This window comes from Bipolaris oryzae (genome assembly GCF_000523455.1).
Source record: "Bipolaris oryzae ATCC 44560 unplaced genomic scaffold scaffold_2, whole genome shotgun sequence".
Lineage (NCBI taxonomy): Eukaryota > Fungi > Ascomycota > Dothideomycetes > Pleosporales > Pleosporaceae > Bipolaris > Bipolaris oryzae.
In genome coordinates, this window is record NW_006911278.1 from 202911 (window position 1) to 227102 (window position 24192).

Consider the following 24192-nt stretch of genomic DNA (forward strand, 5'->3'; position numbering starts at 1 on the left):
CTTCACTTTACTCATAAGCTGTGCTTCTTTCCACTTGTTGTTCCTCTCCTTACCTCCCCTGCTCGGGCTGATCCCGGCGACCGCTCCTCCTCTTACCACGACTTTCCCCACATCGACCTGGAGTCCTCTTCTACAACCAACAACCACTGCTAAAAAAAATCTAAAAAAAACACATTGGAGAAAAATGGTGCGCCAAGCGAACAACTTCCAAATGAAGCAGAAGATGCAGGCGCTCAAGGATATGTACCTCAGTCGGCACTACACGCGATGCGCAAAGTCTGGGGAGCGGTTGCTAGGCGAGGTGGATAGCAGCGTAAGTAAACATACACATTGCGCCTTCCCTCTCAATCACAACAAGAATGGGCTAACAATTGACAGATGCACCCGGTTCACTTGGCATATCTTAACTTTTACACTGCGCTATCACACGACACTCTAGCGAGGGAGGCTATAATAAAGAACCGTCACCATGAGCTTGTTGCTGCGGAAGAGTATTATCGTGCTGCCATTGCCTCCCTGGCATTGCCATCATCCACTTGCTCAACCCCGACTTTGGACGATGAGCTCCCCTCAACGCCAGAGTCCGCCACGTTCCCGGAAGAGCACGTGTGGCTTGACCGTTTAAAGACAAGATCATCCAACTTGAGCACTTCGTGTCGCACTTCATCATCAAGCATAATGTCCGACCCCTTCGACCTAGAAGAAGATGTCTATTTTGAGCTCAAGGGGTTTTCCTTTCCTTCGCCGCCCCGAACCAATACACCTACGTTCCTCGAGATTACTTCCAACCCTCGGTCGAGCCGTATTGACAACTCGAGCATGCTCTCGCCTCTATCAACGCATCCGACACGACCCGAGCCTAGAGCGAAAGTCCAATTCCCACCCGGCACATCAACATTTGTTGGTATGCTGCAAGGTCATCTCACCAGTGTGCTCACACTGAAACAGAGTACTGGCATCCACGATTCCAAATTCACATTCCCGAATCCTTCGGCTTCACCGACAAAGTCACAGTGCAAATTTCCTCGAACTAGCGATCTGCCGCAACACCTAAAAGAGGAAGTTCGAAGGAAGAGAAAACAAATGGCTTGGAGTCCAAGGTTCGACCCAGAAAGCATACGCAAGCTGTGTGACGAAGCGCTGGCAGAGCTCTAGTAGCCGCCAGACAACGAGACGAGATCCAGTGATGCTGCGGGGATATGCTCAGTACAGCTCGCTTTCTGTTTCTTTTATTGACATGTTCAGCAAAGCGCTGCAGGAGATGAAGAGCGTATACCCCAATTTGGTAGGCCTTTTCGTTTGTTTTTGTTTATATACCATCTTGTATGTTCGTTTTCTCCATTTTCCGCCATTACTGGTCTACTGGCTTTTGTTTTTACTGTTTTCACTGTTCTAGTAAATGACCGACGCATGAGCTTGTATTCTGGGAGGATTGTATGAGGAAGAAATTTGAAAGATTGCACGAGTTGAACGTATGATACAACCAATAGTAATCTATGCAAAACATGGTGCTCGTGTGCTCCGTAGCATGGATGTCGTCCAGCCGAGAGAGAGAGTTACTCCGTGATATCGTAAACTTTTTTTTCGAGATGGAAAAAGTAAGAAGAAAGAAAAGAATCCCGCCACCATTGAATGCCCTTGGAACGCCTTTGGAAATGCATGATTTGCCTCGTCGCGTCTATTTGTTCATTTCCTCGAGTCCGCGCTTGATCCTTTGGCACTTGATCTTAAGCAACTTGATACTTTCCAAGAATAGCTCGTCGCTCTCCCATTGGCCCGTGCTCTCTACCCGGAAGATAAAGTGATCCCGTATCCGTCCAAGCCTGACCTTGTCTTTGAACTCTGGGTGTCGCAGGCATTCCCTGCTGACTGTGTCGTTCATAGCGTTTGCCACTACAGCCTTGGCCTCGCCTTCCTTGCCCTCAAGCTCCGGGTGTTGTTTGACATCGGTCTCAGTAACTGTGTCAAGGCGAATGACTCCGCGAGGGAAGCATCGCGCAAACTTTTTGGCGTCAGGTCCGACAATAGGCTTGGTAATATCGATTGTAGGCATCAGGCGATAGGAAGCTGTTGCTACAGGGGAGAATTTGGCGTGGTCCTGTCCAATACCCTTGATGGCATGCATGCTGAGGTTTATGCTCTGGCCCGGCCTCATTTTCGCAATCAGGATGTCTGGGTTGGTGGAGCGTATTTCTTTCCCTTGTTCGGACGAGAAAAGTTCTGCTTGGCGGCCTATGGGTTTGAACTCAATATCTTTGGCGTAGACGTTGTGGCCTATGTATAGTTTGTCGGGATCGGTTTCGCCTGCGACCGCTCTCTGCAGACCACCTTCTTGCCATTTGCATTCTACATCTAGTCTCAGTACCACAGTATTCCAGTCAGTTGGTGTGCCTGATTCAGGGTCTTCTTCAGTGGGCTTGGAGTACCACTTCATCGCACGCAGGCCCTCGCGGTCGCCGCACAAGGGCACCAGACCTAGGCGATGAGCAAGTACCTCGTCTTGGATAATGGACGTATTTTGGTAGATGAAGACATCTTCTATGGCAAGCGTGGGGATCTCAGATAGTAGTATGCGGCGAAAGGCGTTGGCTACCGAGGTATCAATGCCAGTAAGAGAGAATTGTGTGTCGAAGGGACTATGACTATGGAAGGTGACGTTGAAGTTCTAGAAAATGTGAGTTGAATTGCGACGCAAAATGACAGGAAATGCGCTGCACATACCTCTTTGAAGTAATCCAAATCCCACTCATGGTTCTCTCCCGGCCAGTGTCCTGGAAAGTCGGTAGACTGCTGGTTCATGACAGTTTCGGGGCCGACTTGAAGCGTCTGTACATGCCATTAGAATAAACCTTCTTGAATATTCCGAGTCGCATACATACCTTACGCTTCATGAGCTCTTGCGCGCTTGGTTTCGACATTGTTGCGGCGTTGCTTTCAAGATTCGGTGTTTTTGGTGGGTAGCAAGTTGCATCTTCACAAAAAGTTCGAGCAAGCGGCGGCCACGCCAAGGCCCGGACAGCCAATAGCGGCGGGTCCAATCTGGAAGCATCATCGATGTGAGGAAAGCTCCCCTCCAACGCCACGACCTCGCTCTCCACTCTACATGCCCATTGAGGCTCCACAATCGCGGTAGAGAGAGAGACAGAATCACCATGCCCGTCTCTTTTGCGCGTCTGGCCGGCCCCGCGGCGAAGCGGGCGTGCCTGAACGCCTCCCGTTCCCACGTCCGATCCGCATTCCCTTCACGACCCATTGCGCGGTGCCTGTCTACCTCACTGCCCCGCCAATATGCCCAGGTCGACGAGAGCCAGCGTACGCGCTTGGTTGCCACCGATTCCAGCTTTGCGGGCGTTGCCCCTGCTGAGACCCAGGAGACCCGCGCCGAGGAGGACGATCACGTAGACACCAGGAAGATCCGTCATTACACTGTCAACTTTGGACCTCAGCATCCCGCTGCCCATGGTGTGTTGCGCTTGATCCTCGAGCTGAATGGCGAGGAGATTGTGCGCGCTGACCCGCACGTTGGTCTGCTCCACAGAGGCACAGAGAAGCTGATCGAGTACCGGACGTACCTCCAGGCTCTGCCCTATTTTGACCGTCTCGACTATGTCTCTATGATGACCAACGAGCAATGTTACTCGCTGGCTGTCGAGAAACTGCTCAACATTGACATTCCCATTCGTGCCAAGTATATCCGGACTATGTTTGGTGAAATCACGCGCATTCTGAACCATCTCATGTCCGTCTTGTCCCACGCCATGGACGTTGGTGCACTGACGCCTTTCCTGTGGGGTTTCGAGGAGCGTGAGAAACTCATGGTAGGTCAATGCTGAGTTCAACCTTGTCATATTGTGTCCATATGCTGACAATGGTAGGAATTCTATGAGCGTGTCTCGGGTGCACGTCTCCACGCAGCCTACATTCGCCCCGGTGGCGTTTCGCAGGATATTCCTCTCGGTCTGCTTGATGACATCTACCAATGGGCCACCCAATTTGGTGACCGTATTGATGAGACTGAAGAGATGTTAACGGACAACCGTATCTGGATCGGTCGTACCAAGGGTGTCGGTGTCGTCTCAGCTGCCGATGCCATCAACTACTCCTTCACCGGTGTCATGCTTCGTGGATCTGGTGTCCCATGGGACGTCCGAAAGTCTCAGCCATACGACGCCTATGACCAGGTGGAGTTTGATGTCCCAGTCGGTGTCAACGGTGACTGCTACGACCGGTACCTCTGCCGTATGGAGGAGTTCCGTCAATCTCTTCGTATTATCCACCAATGCTTGAACCAGATGCCTGCTGGCCCTGTCAAGGTTGAGGATTACAAGATCGCTCCCCCACCACGTGCCGCCATGAAGGAGAACATGGAGGCTCTCATTCACCACTTCTTGCTCTTCAGCAAGGGTTACACCGTTCCACCTGGCGAGACCTACTCTGCCATTGAGGCACCCAAGGGAGAAATGGGTGTCTTCCTCGTCTCAGACGGTAGCGAGAGGCCATACAGGTGCAAGATCAGGGCACCCGGATTCGCACACTTGGCCTGCATGGACCAGATATCAAGAGGCCATCTGCTTGCCGATGCAGTTGCTATCATCGGTACTATGGATCTGGTATTTGGTGAGGTCGACAGGTAGTGTTTTGTTAGATTGATCGAGTTAAGACGAAATGAATATAAAATCTTCTCGTTTTGCTTAGATTTGAGACTTAGTGAGGTCAGGGGCGGGTTGTACATATGGTACCTTACTTCTTTTTTAAACAAGCCAATTGATGTTCATACGTTTGCATTGGCTGTTACCTATCTCACAGATGTACTCCCATGTTTCATCGAAGGCTTGGATCCAGAGTGATTACAGACGCCATATCCACAAAACCAGCACGCCTAGAAGAGCACGGGTGGTGTCTAACAAAAGCAATGATAATGAGTTTGAGTTATTGTAGTTGCCCCACTAGCACAAACACTATCAGGAATTGCGGGCAAACATGTCAGCTCCGTCACAGAATTAGTAGTAAAACGTCAAATGTAAAGTTTCAGTCATTGCTACTTACCTAATGATGCATTATCAAAATTTCCCGATGACCATGTACATTCCTGAGCAACTACCGGGGAGCTCTACGATGATGACAAAATATACATATTCTGTGAGTGCTAGACGATTTCAGCAGATTTTGCAGTCATTTGCTTGGGATCCTCCGTCACGAACAACACACATAGCGGGCATGGCAGAAAGTTGCAATCGATATCATCAAGCATGCAGGAATTCGAATAATTATGATTGAAAACAGGAATTTGGCTCTAGTCATAGAATTTCGAGAGTATCGTCCCCATTGTTGCCATGATACGAAAAAAAGGGAGTTTAATATATCTTGATATATTGTCGACGGCCCTCTTCCCAGAGATAGCATGTGCCTACTAAACATGAACGCCACAATATCTTCCTGCGTCAGGCTTTTGATCAAGAATTCCAGAGAAGGTGGGTCTCCTCCCAAAGTGATAGCAGAAAACCATGCAACGTCGTAAGTGAAATGTAAGATCACCATGCTACTATAGTGTCCCAATACCCAAGACCGACCAGATGCCCTCTTAGAGTAATCGGCTGCGCCGTCTCATCGAAGATTTCCATCAGGCCCACCCCTCCCCCCCGGTCATCTAACTCCTTTTCGACAGTCTTCTTTTCTCTTCCCCAGACTTTGAGATCGATTTCATCGTCATGCAGCCCTTCCCGGAGAACAAATGATATATTTGACATGCAGTCATCGATTGTGGGCTAGGGGCGTCCCGACACGAGATCCTACGCCGATGTTGAATATGATTGGAGGACTTAGTTCCTCTCTTCATCTTTTCTCTCGGCGGCTTGAGTTTGCTCAAGACGACTTCAAGCGCGAGGTACTAAGACGTAGACTGGCATTTGATATACGTCGTAAATTTCTGTGGGGCTGGCGTGTGATATATTTGGAGAAGATGGGTAAAGGGCGGTCGTGTAAAGGAGTGTGATGACTTGGTTCCATAGCAGTGTACAGGTAAGCTAGAAAAATATGATATATAGAGTGGGTATATATCGATGGTGTGAGGGAGAGATGCAGAGAGGACTCAGTGTTATAAATGTCAATTGACGAACTGTTTGCTTGCCTCGGTTGATTGTTCGAAGGTCAGATGGCGGCGACATCTACCGAAGGTAGTCAGTCAAACAGAGAGAATCTTAAGAGAAACATCCCAGCAATCTATCATGTGCCAATGATTTGCTATGTGACGACAATCTACGTACAATCTAGACAGATAGGAAACTTCCGCTAGCAGAAGGTAACACAAATTCAATCAGCAATCGCTTTGCAAATAAGCACAAAATCCAATGCTCGAAAAGGTTGATTGCAAAAGCAAGGGACTATAGGACCCCGTTGAGAAGTGAGCGATTCAAATATTGTAGATTGGATGCACGATTTTTTACGAATCAATGCCAACCAGAGATGTCGGAAGAAAAGTAATAATAGGTAAAACATGTTGGTTGCACTTTGCAGGACATGTCGGACAGAGAAACCGAGAACCCGCAGCGGCCTCGCCATTACCTTACGGCATCTCTGTGAACTGGCCCTTTGTAGAAACGCCCGCTACTACGATTTTGGGAAAAAGGGCAACCATACATACTCGTACACACCACACACACGTCGCCCACAACGTGTTCACTCAGCCGTAATGCATCCCTTAAGAGAACTTCCACCTGTTACCGCAGTTCATGCACTCGCAAAAAGTTGTCATAGGTTCGTCAGCAGACCTGGTTTGTGCCTGGCTGTAGCTGACCTTCTTCTGCTTGCATTTTCCACACTGGAACTCCTTTGATATGGCCTTCTCGACCTGGGCGACCATGGCCTGGTTCATGTTCTCCTTCTCAAGCTTCTCGTCCTCGGCTCGTCGCGCGTCCGACTTCATTTCGTCATGCGTCATGACGACGAACCTCTTGGCAGTTATTTCTCCGGTGAGAACTCGTTTGCGGAGTTGGGGATTTGACTTGTTTTTGAGGTTCTGGAAAAGCGAGCGCATCTTTCCCTTGTAGGCATCGTTCACGCTACCAGCGTTGCTATAGGCTGCGGCTTCGACGTGCTTGGCAATATTGAGGATTTCATCGGGCACTTGGGTATGGATTAGTAAAAGCCCAGAGTCAAACAAAGACCTCTACTTACTTGCTTCGCTCATAAAAGCTAAACCGTCATACATCAACCTCACGCAGTTGTCGCGAGCCTCGTTTCCAGTGACTTGGTACTTGACCTTGTCTGTTTTGTGGTTGCGCTTATCAGAAGGCACGTCATGCTTCTTCTTGGATTGGCTGGGCGCTGGAGAGGCAGTGCCCGATGGTGGAGGAGCGGGTGAAGATGTCGAACCATTGCTTGTAGCTACTTTGGCTGGGCCGTCCTTCTTGGGCGGCTGCTTCTTCTTGACCTCATCCCTCCACTTTGCTACCAGCTCCGTTGCCAATTTTTGCACAGCGGGATCCTTGTGTGTACGAAGACGGTTGATGGTGACACCAATCCTTGTTGAGCGCAAGAGGTCCTCAGTGGCATGGACACCAGTCTTGAGGTCGTTTAGCAACTTCAGAATAGAAGTGCTGGGTTCGCCTTCTGAGACGGCTTTGCCGATTGCCTTTCCGCGAAGCTCAATCTCTTTCGCATCCATTGCCATGACGAAGGTGTTACGATTTATTGAAGCGAAGCCGGGAATAGGCGCAAAACCGCAGATGACTTCGCTAGAGGATCGATACCCGTTGGCGAGTCGCAATCAAAGTCGAGTCCTCCTGTTCTTCGTACGACAACTCGAGATGTTGTCGCGCTTGCGCTTGCGGATGGCGATCAGGCTGATGTTATGACGGATGTGTGTTGGGATCGGCGCGGGGCAACAAGGTCGCGTCCGGATATAGGCGCGGCTAGTGGAAGCGAACGCAGTGAAGGGGCGTACGGGCGACGTTGGTAACGGGTATTCGGAGGAGAGTAGGAGGCGTGGCGCGATGCCGTCTCCCGTTGTGATCTAGAAGTTGCGTTTCCTCAAAGAGGCCCAAGCTCAGTGACGCTAGCCTCCGCGTTCACCAGAGAGAAACCGCGACCGTAGAACTTCCAAACTGCAGATCTGGTACACGCGACATTCATTACGATAAGAGCTGGTAGAGGCGCCCGGGACCGTACACTACAATCTACGACATTAAAAAATGACGGAAAATGCGCCCCCGGGAAGCGCAAACAATGGAAGCACAGACAATTCGCGCGGCACACCCTACTATGAGAGGCTGCGACGTGACCTCCGCGAGTCGCTGAACAAGAAGCGTTTGATCGATAACAATCTGGTTAGTATGAGATGCAGTGCATAAAAGATGCGTGTGCTAATCTCTCGTGATAGCTACAACTCGAAGACAACATTCTACGAGTCGAAACCCAGTACCTAGAAGAGACGAGCGCCGGCAACATTATAAAAGGCTTCGACAACTACATCAAGGGCGCAGCGACTACGACGACCACGGGCGGAGCAGGAACTGCGACAAGGCGAAAGGCCCCAATCAATGATGTGGACAGGATATTCAGCCGGAGTTCGACCAGCTTCTTGAGGGTATGTGAAGGAGAATACCAGACCTTCTCGCAGCGTATGTAATAGAGGACGGATAACGTATGCTGACGCTGCTATCCAGGAATCGTCGACACCAGGTTCAGCAACCCCATCGCACGCTCCTGCGCCAACCTCATCTTTCCCTACGCGCGAGTCGAGCCAACCCACAAACGGTGCGAAGCCAGGAGACAATAAGAAGAAGAAGGCGGCTGAAGACGACGATGAACACAACAACAAGACCAAGCGACAAAAGATTTCCTACGGCAGGGAGTGAGCGTGTGGACCAGCATCTTTGTCATTGTCCAAACGGTACGGTGGTACACACGACCCAGACATCACGAGGCTGACAAAGCTATCATGAATGCAAGTAATCCGCTCGTAGCGCGGATGATTGCGCGGCCTATGGGTCCGTGAAAGCTGAAATTACCTGAGCTATCAACAAATCAGGAAGGTGGAAGAGCATCGGTTAGAAACCCGAAGCTGCGCGTGTTTAAGCAGTGGAGACTTTTTGACAGCTGTGCGGAATCCTGAAACCATATTAGATCAGATATGGGATTGCGGGGTTGATTTAATCTCGATATGAGGTCCACTTTTCCGTGAGATTGAGCACCACTGTTGGATGATAGCATATCCGTGCGAACTGAGCGGCACACAGTAGCAGTGGAGATTAAATTGATGCTTGAACTGGTAGAGTGGCTTTCTTGGAGTGGTTCAAAGGATTGGCCATGAAGAAGGACGGCTTGGCAGCTGGCATGCAAGCGATGTCGCTCCGCTCTCGTTACTGGGAACTTCGTGTCTGCGAAAGCGGAAGACATTTTCCGCAAAGGTTAGCATAATGGACCCTGTGTGGGTTTCTTGTTGCAGGCTGCACTTCTCTTGTGAGTAAATGGCTAGCCGAGTTAGAAATCAATTTCTGAACACTTTTTGCCACTACTGAACACAAGTGTTGTCGCAATACATGTATGTATCTTTAAACTCTCACACAATACCCTGTGGTGATATGCTGAAGTCGCACGGGTTCTTGTTCCGCATAGCAAGACAGCCACAGGAACAATGGTGCAGTTACTGGCAGGTTTTTTCATCTAATTGTTTTCCGCAAAGTGCAACAACACTCGAGGCAGGGGGCTGGCATTGTGAGTATATTAAACACTCAATCATGCCTGGTTAAGTTGAGACGTTGGTGCATTTAGAAATACCTAAAACAATATGTATACAGGCTAAAAATAATCGCATACCTGGATATTGTCGTCTCGAATACAGTACTCTACCTTTCACATAACCACAGAACTGGCACTCAGCTGGGACAGTCAACTGCCTGTCTTGATCGCATGCATACATCCTCACTATCGGTTGTTAGTCGGCAGGGCAAGTGGTAGATGGTGTGTGTGTGTGTGTGTGTGTGTGTGTGTGTGTGCTGCCAATAAGGCAAGGGAACGATGCCAATACCGCTTCATGACATGCATGATGGCTACCGTAGGAGTGAAGACTTCGTCTTATTTGGCGCACAGCATTTCAAGGGCCGAGATAAGTAGAGGGGCCGGTGTGGGTGGCAAGAGGGAAACGCATGGAAAAGGTGTCTGTGGGTAACCTCCCTTACGGGACGTTTGCCGGCGTTACTGCAAAGCAAATTGCTTTCTCCTCTCCGCTGACCCAGTTTAGTAGCAGCGGAGACAGGCACTCTAGCAGGAATCCATCAAAGCTCGAGAGAATTTGGGTCGTCATGTTTCCGCAACAATGCGTATGGACATAACCGTCAGCCCTGTGTTTCGACACGCTGTCAGGCGTCGCGTCCTCCCGGCGATCTTGCCTCGAAGGAACGGGTAAAGGGATGGGATACAGTCAGGCACGTTACGATCTCATCTCAGGCTCCTTTCGGACCGGACTTCAACGTGTGACCCACTCACCACGAGAGTGAGGACCGTGGTTGGGAGCCCGTGTGTAGAGGCCATCAAGACCCGCAGTCGACACGGTGCCTGAGACAAGAAGAGAGAGAAAGTCCGATGTTGTCAGCACACACATGCACACCGGCCCTTTGCACGTTTGCAGTTGAGTTGTGGAGGGTGAATTGTCGTGTTTTGCGCAGCCTCGTACGCAACATCAAGGCGCTGAGCAGGGGCAATCCAGGAATGAGGGGGCGTGTCAATGGATGGAGGATGGCATCGGCACAGCAGCCCTCCGGCACAAGGTGCATCGGCAAGTATCCCACTCGCTGACAGACGGGAGGCCAGTGGAGGCGGGCCAAATTTCAGGGTCCAGCAGCGGCTAGCAGGGATATGATGCTGCATGACGAGTGCCAAGCATCTCCCCGGTCGTAAGCCCACCGCTCACCGAACGCCAAATGATGGCATTGCAAAAAGGGTAGAGCAATGGCTTTTGACGTTTTGGTCCAACTGAAACCGGGTGCGCCCGTATGACGAAAGCTCACGGATCCATGGTACCATACCACATAGTTGCAGTGTCGTCACAGTGCTGGCAGGCGGAACAGAGGATAAAGGAAAACACGTCGAAATAGGAAGGGCGCAATTGTGAATTAAACAAGGGTCTTTTTGATTCTGCCGCATTCCCCTCCATTATACGGGAAAATGCGTCATTTTCTTGCGCTGCTTGAACTCGACTCAGTGTCGTGTTGATGGTTACCCTGGCTACTGCCAGTCGCTATGTGGCACCTAAGCGCGCTACTACTAATGTACAAACGTCATTCTGCAAACCATCCGCTGCAATGCTGCATCGGCCGGGTGGCTGCTAAAAGAGAGTCTAAAAAATATTAAAGGGTATAAGCGAATGATGACAGCATGTGCTTCGTGACGACAGTGGACCGGAGGCCTTGTCGAGCACAGCTGGGAATTAGGCGAATATGTGCAGGCGATAAGGAAAAACAGTGTCCTAGCCCAGGCGATCGATGCGCGTAATATTACAGTGTTGAGGAAATCGCTCCAACCCGAAAGGAAATAAAGATAACAAACAGATACTCGTGAATGGCTTGCAGATGGAAACGCCAGAAAACGCCGTGATGGTCCTCCTTCGTAGGCAATAGGGCCAGGTGGTATCTCCGTAAAAGCCAAGTAATGTGCGGCGATAGGTGGAAGAAACATCCAAACTAGATGCAGTTCGCTCTAACATCTTGGCCGACAAATGCGCAACAATGGTATCTCAAATGTCAGGCGTGCTAGACGAGCGACAAGGCCGATGATGATACAGGTAAACAAGCGTGAACACAAACGACGTGGACCTAAAAGTCCTTTAGTGGTCGACGCTGTCTGGTGATGGGTGGTCGATGCTGCCGTCGTTCTTGTGTACTTTTCGGTGTCTCCTCAAGTTGGAAACAACGGAGAAGTGGCGTCCGCAACCCTCTACTTCGCAAGCAAATGCTATAATACTGTTAACGAGAAAATCCCCAAAAAAAGACAGTCGGTGATAAAAACTTACGCTTCTCTCCAGTATGGCTGTACATGTGTGTTTGGAGGGAGCTTGGTCGAGTGAAGCGCTTGTCGCAAATCTTGCACTTGTGCTTCTTTTGCGAGCTGGATGAGACCTTTGAGCTGAACTGGCTCATCATGGAGGCAGGTGCAGGGGGCATATTTGCGCCGAGGAGTGCGTTGGGACGGGGAAGGGTGCGCGAGCTGCCTAGGTCAACAGACTCGGAAGCGGAGCTGTAGTCGGTGACTGAGCCTTCGCCACCGTAGTATCCGTTGGGACCATAGCTGGCAGATGAGATGGAAGAGTGGGCGGAGTGTGTCGAAGGAAATCCGTAGGATTCTGTGGAGCTGCGGCTGGTTCCCTGAGTACCATAGATATTCCTTGGGGTAATGTCAGACTGGCTCAGGGACACCATGCCGCGGCTGGCATCGAGAGCATCGCTAAAGCTGTTGCGTGGCTGCTGGCTGTTCATTCTGCTAAAGTCAACAAGTGAACTTTGGCGCTGTCGCTGGGACTCGACGGATTCGTAGAATGCTACTGAGGGGACTAACGGGTGTGAAGAGCGACGAGAGGCATCCTGTTGGAATGCATATGGGCTCCGTTCTGTGTTTGCGTATTCCACCTGGGAGTATGGAGCCGAAGTAGGAGCATAGGTCTGATTTTGAGGAGAGGCGGATGTAGCATAGCCAGTTGGGTATCCGCGTGACATGAGATCTTCAGAGGCATCAAGTAAGTTTGGTGTTGCGAAGTTGCCACCCGGGAGAGTAATACCTTGTGCCATGGGAGGGGCTGTAACGGGCATGCCGTGGTAGGGAATGGCGATGCTTGTGGGGCGTTGTGCGTCGACATTGGGTGCCACGGTTGTCTGGTAGAGTTGCTGCTGTGAGGTACTGGCCGAGACCCATGGGTTGGTGAAGTGTGGTTGTTGTGGGTAGCGCATGTGGTCGTAGCCCATGCCGTTGAGCTGGGGTTGCTGGCGATTGTCGACTGCCATTGCCATTGCGGAGATTTTGGATAGCGGTTGCGAAGGGATGGTAAAGGGTCCAGTAGGGGGAGGAGGGGGAGGTGGTTACAAGAGAATGAAGCTGAGTGCGACGGTCAAGACTCGACTCGTAGATCCAAAAGGTGAAACAAGGTAGTCGAGGGTCAAAAACGTGGAGATAGTCGATCACAGGCAGTCAACGATGGGATCTGCGACCTTTTGAATTCTCTCTGACACTGGGGACTCCCGTGCAGTGGTATTCCGAGAGAAGTAATGATGATCGCTTTGGTATGTCGATCAGTTGACCTGTACTAAGCAGGACCCGTGACAAAGAGCCAGCGAGATTAGGTGTAGGGCGAAGCGGACACCAGCGACCGAGTGGCAGACGCTCGGGCGTTTCACGTCGAGGACCCGTGCTCGGAGGGAGGAGAATGCCCAGCGGGTGCAGGGGCGGAGGGTGTGGGGTGGGTTGCGTGTTGCGTGTCGCCGTGGGAAAAGTTCGGTAACGTTAATTCGCCAGGAAAAGCAAGCCAGCGACGAACAAGTAAGGATAAGAGGGCAGCGAGGATGAAAGCAGTATAGACGGGGGTTGGGGCAGGGCCAAAGTCAGGGTTGGGCAGTGCGCAGAAGGTGAAGAGGCTGTTGATCAGCGGGCAAGCAGTCGGGGAGCCCTCATTGATAAATTCGTGTGCGTGGAGGGTTTACGTCTTTGGGTTCACAGCAGGACCATCATAGGCTAGGGGCCAAGCAGGCAGGCAGGCAAGAGAGGAGCTGGCACGCTGGCTCATCACCCCGGACGCTGCTACGTCTGCGCCGACAGGGGGGCAGCAGTCGACGCTAGCCCTGCGCGCGCCCACCGCTGCTTTTACCTACTTACGCAGGTGGAGCTGCGAGAGCCGTCGTTCAGCGACGTGCCCACGGGCTGCGTTGCATCCGCGCCATCTGGCACTGTAGCCTCAACAGCCCGGTGTGTGCCGTTGGCTTAGCACCGCACCATGGCTATTGCCTTCCGTTCGTCGTCTGAACCATGGCCGGCAAGCCTGCGCCCCCGTCGGCGACCAGCAGCCCACCAAGCCCACCAGGCCCTCGAGTCCACCACTCGTGCTACGCCTGTCCGGCCAACAAGGCTAGCAATAAGCTCTCTGCCAGCCAGCGCGCCGCGAATCAGCGGGCGGCAGGCGCGGGAGGGCTTTTTGGCTTTTGTTTTGGCGCGCCTCCACCACCACTAGGGCCAACGACGCGCATTGAAGCAGCCTAGCACGCATGCTCACAATTGCATGCTTCCCATTTGGGCACCACGGCTAGCCATATGTGCGGAGCGGACAGTGCGAGGGCTCCGCAGCCATGCTGGGCGTGGGCGTGGGCGTGCGTGTGGGTGTGGGTGTGGGTGTGGGTGTGGGCGGCACGGCCATGGTAATGGGGCGTCGCTGTCATCATCCTGGTGGGTGCTGGTGTGCATGCTGGTGTGTGTCGTGTAGTATGCCCCTGTGGTAGTGGTGGTAGTAGTGGTCGCTGTGCTTTTTCTCCCACTCTGAGCGCGAAAGCATCGACGACTCAAGAAGCGTCGCTGCACAACAACGGTCGTCTAGGATCAAGGCCCGCGCCAGCAAGAGGGACCGAAAAAGCGGCTTCACACACTTGCCCTTTTGGAGGTGCATCGCGCCGGACACTGGCCGGGCACGCTGCTTTCGCGTCGCGGAGTCGGACCGCCACAGCCCATCTCCACGACGTTGCGTAAACTCGAACTCTCCCACCGTCGTCCACCTGGTCCTAGCGCGGATTCCGCCCCCCTCCTGACTCTCCGTTGTGCACGGCGGCGTCAAGGAGAGAAAAAAAGCGCCTCTGGTGAAATTAGTCCCCTGAGGCATATGCGCCTGTGCGCACACCTAAGCAATGGTCAAGCGTTTGATCGCCGTCCACGTTGCTTTTGATGCCAGATGTCTGAGAGGGCTTTGTCAGATGGTGGACCGAAAAAACTGAGGCTTGCACGTCAGTTTGGGACAAGTGGGCTGGATGGGGGAAGACGCCTTCGCTCCAATAGGGGACAGCGTCATCTCGTCGCCGTACCTGCTTTGCACAGCACCCTCTCGAAGCGGTAGTGGCATACCCATCAGGACGAGCAGATAGTGCTGCTGTACTCACCTACAGCGCCCATGCCTGCCAATGACGACAGCATGGCTCCCACGACACACTGGCACTCACACCCACCCACTTAGACACGCCTGCGTGTATGTAAGTGTACATAGCTACTCAAGCGCGTGGGACCTGTTAGCTGCGAGCAGTGATGAGAGCCAAGCCCCGCCTGTATTCCCAATGACACACCCTGCTGAGTGAGGGCAGCAAGACAAAGTGGGCGCTGGCCTTGGATGTCGTCATGGGAAAAGGCGCCATAGCGCTGCTGCTAGCTGGGGGTGGCTTCTAGCGGCATCTGATTGGCGCACCGCACAATTTGTACCTGGCGACAGCAGCACTGCATGCAAGATGATGTCGAGGCGGCCAAGTGCGCATTGCGTGCCGCTCGAGTAAGTATAGTCGTCGTGGGAGCAGAGTATGAGTGAGGGGTGTGCGTGTGCCTGCACCGGATGCATAACCATCGCCAGCCAAGTCATGTCGGAACTCTGTCGTGTATCTGACGGCCGCTGGCGCAGTGGCTTTCTAGTACTCTACTGGACAGCAACGGGCGCGATGCGGTGGGCAAAGTCGTCGCCGCATTGCCTTTGCAAGTGATGAGGGGAGTGGCAAAGGAGCCAAGACGATGCATACGGGGAACTGCCATCTCACCGCCTACTAGCGCACATGACTGCGCCGTCTGAGTGGCTGTCTGCTGCCACTGCACGGCCGCCTTGCATCCCATGTGCATCGTGCCCGGGCCACTACCACCCACTACCCATACCCACTACCCACTACATACCCACTACCCACTACATACCCACTACCCACTACATACCCACTACCCACTACATACCCACCACTGCACTGTGCACTCCCCCCTCACACCCCTCACTTTTGGGCGCTCCGCGGCGCCTTGTGATGCAGGGCAACTCCTGTAGCAGCAGCGCCATCCCGCTCTCCAAAGTCACTTGAAAGCGCCAGGTATCCACATGCTTGCGCCTTTCTCCAGCGCTACTGCGGCCATGCACCTGTCTGCGGAAGCGCTACTCTGCTCTACTTCGTCGAGCCGTCAACCCAAATGACCACAACTAAGTAGCACCTGCTCAACTGCCCTACCGCTTCCGCTGTGTCCATTCGGCCTCCCCATGGCAAGACCAGTGGATACAGCCCTTTTTTTCAAAGTGACCGCAACCTCGCGCCACAGCGCAATTTTGCGCGTCCCATGCTCCCATGCCCTCTTGTCCGTTACCGGCCAGGAAGTGCTCGGCATTTGCACACTGGACCCTGCATTCGTAAGCTCGGCCGCATCCCCTCAGTTTATCAGCCGTTGACTTGTTGAGGCCGACTTTGTGTTGGCTTGCCAAGCAAGGCGACTCGTCGATAAGCTTGTGGATTCTCTTTTTTATTTCCGAGATCAGAGTCTAGTCAGCCAATACGAGTAGTAGCGCGTAGTGCGTGGAGAACCAAATCCACCGCCCGCCCCCTCTCTCCCCCCCTCGTATGCGTTGTATAGCGTGTCTAAGCTGCTGTAGACATGGTTGTACACCTACGCATGTACACTTCTATATCCGATGTGCAACACTGTTTCCATTTTCCTGGAGATCGCCATCAAGCCTACCCCACGGTTCCGTCGTGAGCTACAAGTGCGGCTCTGCAAGAGCGATCAGCGCATTCTGACAGCCGGGGGGCGCATATATCTTTCGACATGGGCAAGATAGAGATAGTGAATTTGCATTTGTCCTTGTTGTAGTACGGACTCTCACACCGGTCGACTAACATTCCTTGACGCAAGAGGCCAACTGCGGAGTCATCACAAGGTGGACCGCCCACCAGGGCTACAGCAGAGGCTCACTAGAGAACAGGGCAGCAAGTGAGCCGAAAGCCTATCAGACAAGCGCAAAGCACTCGATTGAAATGGCAAAGCAAATGTGGTCGGCGAGGCAGCGAATCAAGAGAACCCGACATTCTGGCACCCTGCCATGTACACTCCTGTACATAACCTTGCACATCCATTCTTTTTGAGCAAAAAGCTCGTTACGGGCAGCGGCGCAATGGGGCCCGCGTTGCCGACCAATCACAAGTTAGCATGCCAAGAGAAAAATGCCTCGAGTCGGCGTGCCGCAGTGCCCCAAGTGCTCAAGCCGCCCGATGTAACGTTTGTTGAAACTGCGGGAGTAACGTGGGCTGTCACCCTCACAGCCTTGAAGGGGGGGGCAAGGCGCGTGGGCTGCGTAACCAAAACAAATCAAACAACAAGTGTCCGTGCATCTCCAAGGTTTGCGCGGGAGATTCTGCATGTCCAAAATCCTATCTGGCTTGTCTACTATGATCTTCATCCCACTTCCCGCACCTCTCTAACGTCCAAGGCTTATGATCTTCATCATAAAGTCAATCCTTTGGGAAGTGATTGTCTATCCAATTCCACTTTGAGACGGGCTGCCATGTGGAAACTAACGAACGTGCAATGCAGTTCGCAGATCGGAATCTTGCCCACTTCCTAATTCGAACCGCACGCCAAGCCTTGTGACCATCACCTCAGATCCTACACTGTCATCTTTCCCTTCCCCTTTTATGCGCGATAAAAAAACAAGAAGAAGAAAGAGAGAAATTGTCAACGTGCGAAAATGCCAATACCAATACCAATACCTTACCACCACCACCCCATGTCAGTGCCAATGCTACAGTACTACTCGTAACAGCCCGCCCTACGCCCGTCCGCCCCAAAAACACTCACCAAGTACGTCGCATTTACCCCTTCTGAGCGATGTGCACTAGAATACAACATTGCTTATTAACGGCAAAAGTAGCCTCTCATTGCACATGACGTCTTTGAAAAGTGCATAGCTGCTATAAGACGAAAGCCACACTCTTCTTTCTGACATGAGATTGCATGGATATCACCCTCCGTGCTGTTGCTGCTGGCTGCTACCGTGAGAGCGGGAAAGCACGTGCTCAGATGCCTTGGGAAGCCGTACCAATCATCACATAGCCTGGCTGAAGCGGCCCCTCCTCCCTTTACCTCCGCCCACCCCAGCCCCAACATTCAAACTTTCATAATCTTCATCATCATCATCACTTCCCCAAACCGTGGTCGTGGTCGCGGTCGTGGTCGTAGCTGAGCGCGCCCCCCCCTTGCCAACAGCCCTTGTGCTTGTTTGATTATTCTCAACCCGTCCACTCGAGTGGGAAATCCTGCACGGTTGACGCATGACCTTTCTTGGTGGAGTACGCCATGGACAAGCTTCCAAAAAGGAAAGAGCAGCCTTTGCTCTCACTCCTCAGTTGCACGTCAACCTGACGGTATCATCTCGGCTTCTCCCTTTCTTTCAACGTCACTTGCTTCATCGAGCCACTTGCTCGACAATGGTCTGTTCGCTTTCACGATTCCGGACCTGTTGCAATCCCGGCCGGGGCACGCCTAAGTGGTTGTTGTCCTCACTTATGCTGTGAGGCGCATGGTTGGTAGCACTCGAGTCCATCTCGTCCGGCGACGGTGACTTTCTCGTGACTGAGCCATCCGGGTCTTGTTCGTGCACCAGCTTCTCAATGTTTTCCACGGTCAAAGGCATTGACGGCTCACTGTTGGGCCCCTCGGATGCCTCGTGGTGAAGCAGTTGAGGCCCTACGAGCGAGAATAGTTTCTCATCCCGCAATTTCCTATCCCTCTCCTCCGCATGAATTCGTCGCATGGCTCTTTCACTCTCATTTTCACTGGACCTTGCAAACGCTGCATCGCTCTGGTAGTGGAGGCGGTCAAGTTCCGCGGTCAGTGCTTGCGCCGTCGTTTCAGATTCCAGAGACATGCCTGCCGTTCGCGGGTGATCACTAGCGCTAAAGCTGTTTCCAGGGTTCGGAACTGTTTTGCTCCGTCGATCCTTGTCATTTGTGCAAGGCGTTTCCCTTGCCGCTTTTCGCCGTCCTTCGAGTGCCCACTTGACAAGCATCTTTTGGTCGTTAGCGATTTCACTCGTCTGCTTGGGGAACCTACTTACCTTCTCCAGAACCTTTCCTTTTACTGGCTTTGCCAAATAGTCCTGTCAAGTTTCAGCACTTCTCGCTCTTCCATACACTAGTACATGTCTATTTCAGTACTCACATCCATTCCACACGACACACACTTTTCCTTGTCTCCTTGGATTGCACTCGCTGTCATGGCAACAATAGGAACACCCTGAACCTCGGGCATGTTGCGCCAAGGAGCTTCTGTCCGAATAGCATGCGTGGCAGAGTAACCATCACGAATGGGCATCTGCAACCATTTGTCAGCTGCCAAGCCACATCAGCCTTACATGGTTTACTTACCTGGACGTCCATAAGGATGATGTCCGGACGTGGATGTAACGGACCGAATTCCTTGGCCAGGTATTCAAGTGCTTCCTGGCCGTTCCACACTGCATTGACTGAAAAGTGCAACTTCTTAATCGTTTTGAGGGCGATTTGCTGATTGATGTGGCTGTAGACGGTTTCGTGAGCAATCTCCTCAGTCATGTATTCTCGTGAAAAAAAAACCTACTTGTCTTCGACAACCAGCACATGGACATTCTGTCTTTCACTCTCAGAAAGACTCATAAACTGATCCGGTATGGCCGACTTGAACATTGGGTAAGCTGAAGTTCCATTGGACACCTGTGGGGTCAATGGTGGCGTATGGCCTTCAGAGCTTCCACAGGAGACTGACATGTCACTCTGAAGCCGATCTGGTATCGACTCGAGATGCACCAACGGAGATTCACCATCCTGTGAAGGGGCCCGGGTGAAGGGGATCCAGAAAGTGGCCGTAGTGCCCTGTCCCAGCTTGGAGTCGAGCCATATCTGGCCCTTCATGAGCTCAACCAGGTTCTTACTGATAGTCAGTCCTAAGCCAGTTCCACCAAACCTCCGAGCCGTGGATGAGTCTGCTTGACTAAAAGGCTGGAATAGCCGCTTGCGAACCTCTTCTTCAATCCCAATGCCTGTATCAACAATGCTAAAGTTGACCGTGACTGTCTCCTTTGTTTCATGACTGATGGAAACGGACAGCTGGACAGTCCCTACAGACGTGAATTTGATGCTATTGGTGAGGACGTTTGTAAGGATTTGGCGAAGTCGACCTGGGTCTCCAATGACTCGTAGATCTGACTGTACTTCGTCCTGGATCAAACTCTGATATTCCAGCCCCTTTCTGTTGGCCGCAAAGGCCATCATCTTGTTGACATCCCTGAGCACGACGCTGAGACTGAACTGCACCTCTTCAACATCCAGCCGCCCGGATTCCACTTTGGAGAAACTGAAAAGGGGTTACAAAGTCAGCAGGTTCTTCATGGTAAATACGACAATCAATATTCTTGACAAAGAGAAATGACTTACTCTAATATGTCGTTGATCACTGTCAAGAGACTGTTCGCTGACCGATGGATGTTCTCGGCACACTCCTTTTGCTCCTCATTGAGATCCATATCGAACAGGAGCTCACTCATGCCAATGACTCCAGCTATAGGCGTTCGGATTTCGTGGGACATATTGGCCAAAAATTGAGACTTCATCCGGCTGGCTTCTTTCGCTGCTGCCTCGTTGGCCAGGAGCCTTGAATTTTCCTTTTCCTGCTCCTTCAGCTGCTCTTCTCTTTCCCGTAATTCTGTAATGTCCATCGAGACACCTATAACACCATCCACAAAAGCTTGCCCTTCAACACCTGCTGTTCGCGACATGCTCATCAGCGGCACTAGGCGGGTTCGGTAATAGCGATTCTCAGACATGTAACCGCCATTAACGATTTCATCCGACTGTTTGCCCTGGAGGATTTCCTGTATGGGTCCGCACCAACGCTCTCGATTGTTATCAGTAAATGCAAAGACGTCATATACGTCTCTACCAAGCAATTGGTCCTTTGGCCAGTGTTCGTTGGCATCAATCTCACCCTCGAGCACTTTGACCCGATTGTTACGGTCGATGACCCACAAGACAATTTTTGCGTGTTGGATGACCTGTTGCAGTTGCTCCCTTGTTTGTCGCGCCTCTTGACGTGCCAGCACTAGGTCATGGATGTCGGTACAAGTGCCAAACCACTTCACTATCCGGCCCGCGTCATCGTAGAAGGGCACAGCCCGCCCCAACATCCAGCGCCACTCTCCGTCGTAACGTTGACACCTGTATTCTGTATTGTACTCATCTCCCGTTCTCAACGAGTGCATCCAGCGTTCAGCGGTTGCGCGCATATCGTCGGGGTGGAATGGAAGCCGCCAGCCTTCGCCCAAAGACTTCTCTACTGTCAAGCCTGTGTAGTCGTACCATCTCTTCGAGAACCAGTCGTGCATGCCATCTGGGGTAGTCGTCCATACCATGACGGGCATAAAGTTTGCAATATACTCGAATTGCTTTTCGTTCTGCTCAATCTGCTCCGCAATCTTCTGGGTGTATTCCGTAACATCCTTGAACACCACTATGCCACCAAGAAATTCTCCAGTCTCTTCGTGGAAAACCGGTTCGCCGTTGACTTCGTATACTATCCCAGAGCCTGTCAAAGGGTGTCTAATGCCAAGCCGCTGTTTCTCGACTCTTTTCTTGTGGCGACAGACCTCAATGATAGGAAATTCCTCTATCGGAAGGCGACGTTGGAAGTCTTCAGTCCAACACGAAAACTGCGCAAGAAAATTTCGTTGGTCGCCAGAAAGGAAAGAAGTGTCTTTGGGCACGAGTCGCAGTAGCGCTTTGTTTGGTATACCGAAACTCTCGTCTTTCCACATTGCTTGGGAAAGGTTAGCAAAATACAGACATTTCAAGGAAAGAAGAAAAGGAACATACCATAAGCAGGCATAGTGATGGAATTAAGAATGGCATCTTTGAGCTGTGTTGCTTTCTGAAAGACAGATGCGGAATTTGCAATGTCATTTTTGTTTTTGCTAGGAGGACCACGGGGAGGGAACTCTGGATGCTGCAGGGTGGGCGTGACAACCTTGGATGCGGGATTTGAACTGTTGTTGGAGCGTCGGCTCGAAGATGTACTTGAGCCCGAGCTGCGCGACTTGTCAAGCCTCACTCCGGTATTTGTACGATTTACCATGCGCGTCGAGGGTTGTGCTTTCTTGGAACCTTGGGCTGGTGTTGCGCTTGTAAAGGTCAACGTGTAGTATTGAGTATCTTCAATGCTCCATATTGAAACAATGCATGATGCCTGTACTGCGTCACTGTATGATCCTTTTCTGTCACACTTTTGCAGGGTGTCGTCGGAGCCTAGAGCAAGTGGTACGACAACCACATCCACCGATACATCGTGTACCGTAGTCCGTACAAGATTTGTACTACTCAAAGGCGGCAGAGATTGGGCTTGCTTGTTGTCCTGTCGATAACCGGTATTGTCTGCAGTGGGTGTGGTGTGTCCGCTCGCCATATAAGAGTCTCCGTCTGTATCCACGTTGTTTGCTACTGCATCGTTCACAACACAATCGAGGAAGGCCTAGACATAACATGCGTTAGCTGATTTGGGCATAATGACCACACACATGAACACCAACCTCCCATGTGATGAGGATCGGAGAACCGTTTTGTATAATATCTACACCCAATTCTCCCATGGTCTTGCCCTGCAAGGCCTCTGTTATGGAGAGATGATGGATACTTTCAAAATCAATGTTGAACAGCCGACCCATGGCTTCATTGGCTAGTATCACAGTCTTTTGTGACGACAAGACAAGGACTGGGATTGGCAAGTATTGTAGCGCGGTGAGGGACGCAATGGTGGCTGAGGGCGCAGTCAAGTGCATGGACATGGGATCGCTCCGTATGGAGCTGGGAGACTCTGGCCGGGAGCGCGACTCCATTGCGAAGTAATCGCCCTCATTGCCAGCGATATCTTCAGTCATTACGGCGCCGATGTCGTGACAGGGTGTATGTAGGTATGTGAGATTGTTTGTCGCACCCTGGTCAGCGCGGAGATAGTGGCCGTAGCACCGAAGGAAGGACGCCAGGAGGCTGGATCGTCTCAAGGAGACTGGGCGGCGGCGAGTAACGGGCTTCCTAGCACAGGCATAGGGGCAGCCGCGTGTAACAAAGCGCGAGAGAGAGGAAAGGCTGAAGGCGCCTCTGGGGCTAGTGGGCGGAGTGACGGCGGGAGACGTTAGGAAGAACGCTTGCAGAACAGAGTAGAGTACGGTCGATGGGCACTCGAAGTGGGGATTGAACGACGAGGCGTAGAGGCGGGCAGATCAGTTCTAGACCAGACAATCGATTAGCGCACAGAGGGCAAAGGAGCTTCTGCCAGCTGCCGAGGCTGCAGTGCGTCGAGGATTTTCTCAGCAGTCGCCTGCCTAAAAGATGCTGCTATTGTGTGTACTTTGTGTGTATCGGCACATAGGCAGGTCAAGAGCAGGGCAGTCAAAGCAGCACCAGCGATTCTAGAACGCCATCTTCACCCCGACCGCCCTCCTGGCGCAACGAGAATGACGCAACTCTGCATATTAACCCAATAGGCGCCAGGACAGTGCACGACCAGCGCCGGCCATGGCCTTCTCTCCGGGCCTGGCCATTCGAGTTTTGCAAAATCAACATGTTGGCAGAAGGGTTTGCCATGCAGAAACGTGCGCCGGGCCCGTCATGGCCTTAGCGATCAAGCGATCATCGCCGGAACCCTGCACTGGGTTCTCGCGGCTCGCGCACATCTTCAACTTGGATCACCCCGACTACACGTGTCAAATCCCACTGATTGCAGATCGGTTTCGTCTGCTTGGGATGCAATCCCTGCATGCATGCATGCATGTACTTGTATTACTTATATCATCAGCGCAACCCACTATGGTTGATAGAGGGGCTACTAACCAAGGACTGCGTGATCTACCATTAGAGAAGGTATAGTATGTCCAGCTGTCTTACCATAGAGTATGGCCATTCATATCGAATTTACATCGAGATCGAGCAGCAGTTTTGTTTATCATGATCAGATTTCTTTTTTGCCATGTTGCAGTGCACAGTCAGGCATACTTGCTGGATACTCTCTGGTGCATGTCCTATAGTGTGATCACGAGAGCTGTATACATCCACGCGACATAATAGCTACACATGTTTTTTTTTGTTTGGTGATCTGACGTGTCCGCAAGCGTGCAGAACAATCGTGGAAATGCGACCCAGT

The 24192-nt window shown here is 51.9% G+C and overlaps 8 protein-coding genes across 8 annotated transcripts; 4 read left to right on the plus strand and 4 right to left on the minus strand.

Moving 5' to 3' along the window:
* Positions 1–184: 184 nt before the first annotated feature.
* COCMIDRAFT_21641 (uncharacterized protein) lies at positions 185–1155 on the plus strand (the record flags this gene model as incomplete). Its single annotated transcript, XM_007684326.1, has 2 exons — positions 185–313; positions 379–1155. The coding sequence occupies 2 exons, from the start codon at positions 185–187 to the stop codon at positions 1153–1155; spliced, it is 906 nt and encodes a 301-aa protein (XP_007682516.1).
* A 523-nt stretch (positions 1156–1678) lies between these two features.
* On the minus strand, positions 1679–2918 carry COCMIDRAFT_80762 (uncharacterized protein; the record flags this gene model as incomplete). Its single annotated transcript, XM_007684405.1, has 3 exons — positions 1679–2665; positions 2722–2826; positions 2880–2918. 3 exons carry the CDS (start codon positions 2916–2918, stop codon positions 1679–1681), a joined length of 1131 nt encoding a protein of 376 aa, XP_007682595.1.
* Positions 2919–3152: 234 nt separating this feature from the next.
* On the plus strand, positions 3153–4634 carry COCMIDRAFT_31819 (uncharacterized protein; the record flags this gene model as incomplete). Its single annotated transcript, XM_007684358.1, has 2 exons — positions 3153–3818; positions 3876–4634. 2 exons carry the CDS (start codon positions 3153–3155, stop codon positions 4632–4634), a joined length of 1425 nt encoding a protein of 474 aa, XP_007682548.1.
* A 2063-nt stretch (positions 4635–6697) lies between these two features.
* Positions 6698–7669, minus strand: COCMIDRAFT_80808 (uncharacterized protein; the record flags this gene model as incomplete). Its single annotated transcript, XM_007684406.1, has 2 exons — positions 6698–7122; positions 7174–7669. 2 exons carry the CDS (start codon positions 7667–7669, stop codon positions 6698–6700), a joined length of 921 nt encoding a protein of 306 aa, XP_007682596.1.
* Positions 7670–8189: 520 nt separating this feature from the next.
* Positions 8190–8855, plus strand: COCMIDRAFT_31821 (uncharacterized protein; the record flags this gene model as incomplete). Its single annotated transcript, XM_007684359.1, has 3 exons — positions 8190–8324; positions 8378–8584; positions 8664–8855. The coding sequence occupies 3 exons, from the start codon at positions 8190–8192 to the stop codon at positions 8853–8855; spliced, it is 534 nt and encodes a 177-aa protein (XP_007682549.1).
* A 2966-nt stretch (positions 8856–11821) lies between these two features.
* COCMIDRAFT_21646 (uncharacterized protein) lies at positions 11822–12998 on the minus strand (the record flags this gene model as incomplete). Its single annotated transcript, XM_007684327.1, has 2 exons — positions 11822–11949; positions 12008–12998. 2 exons carry the CDS (start codon positions 12996–12998, stop codon positions 11822–11824), a joined length of 1119 nt encoding a protein of 372 aa, XP_007682517.1.
* A 1326-nt stretch (positions 12999–14324) lies between these two features.
* On the plus strand, positions 14325–14718 carry COCMIDRAFT_21647 (uncharacterized protein; the record flags this gene model as incomplete). Its single annotated transcript, XM_007684328.1, has 2 exons — positions 14325–14421; positions 14459–14718. 2 exons carry the CDS (start codon positions 14325–14327, stop codon positions 14716–14718), a joined length of 357 nt encoding a protein of 118 aa, XP_007682518.1.
* Positions 14719–18433: 3715 nt separating this feature from the next.
* Positions 18434–22930, minus strand: COCMIDRAFT_21648 (uncharacterized protein; the record flags this gene model as incomplete). Its single annotated transcript, XM_007684329.1, has 8 exons — positions 18434–19036; positions 19085–19126; positions 19189–19341; positions 19395–19545; positions 19606–20358; positions 20439–21816; positions 21873–22524; positions 22571–22930. 8 exons carry the CDS (start codon positions 22928–22930, stop codon positions 18434–18436), a joined length of 4092 nt encoding a protein of 1363 aa, XP_007682519.1.
* Positions 22931–24192: the final 1262 nt, after the last annotated feature.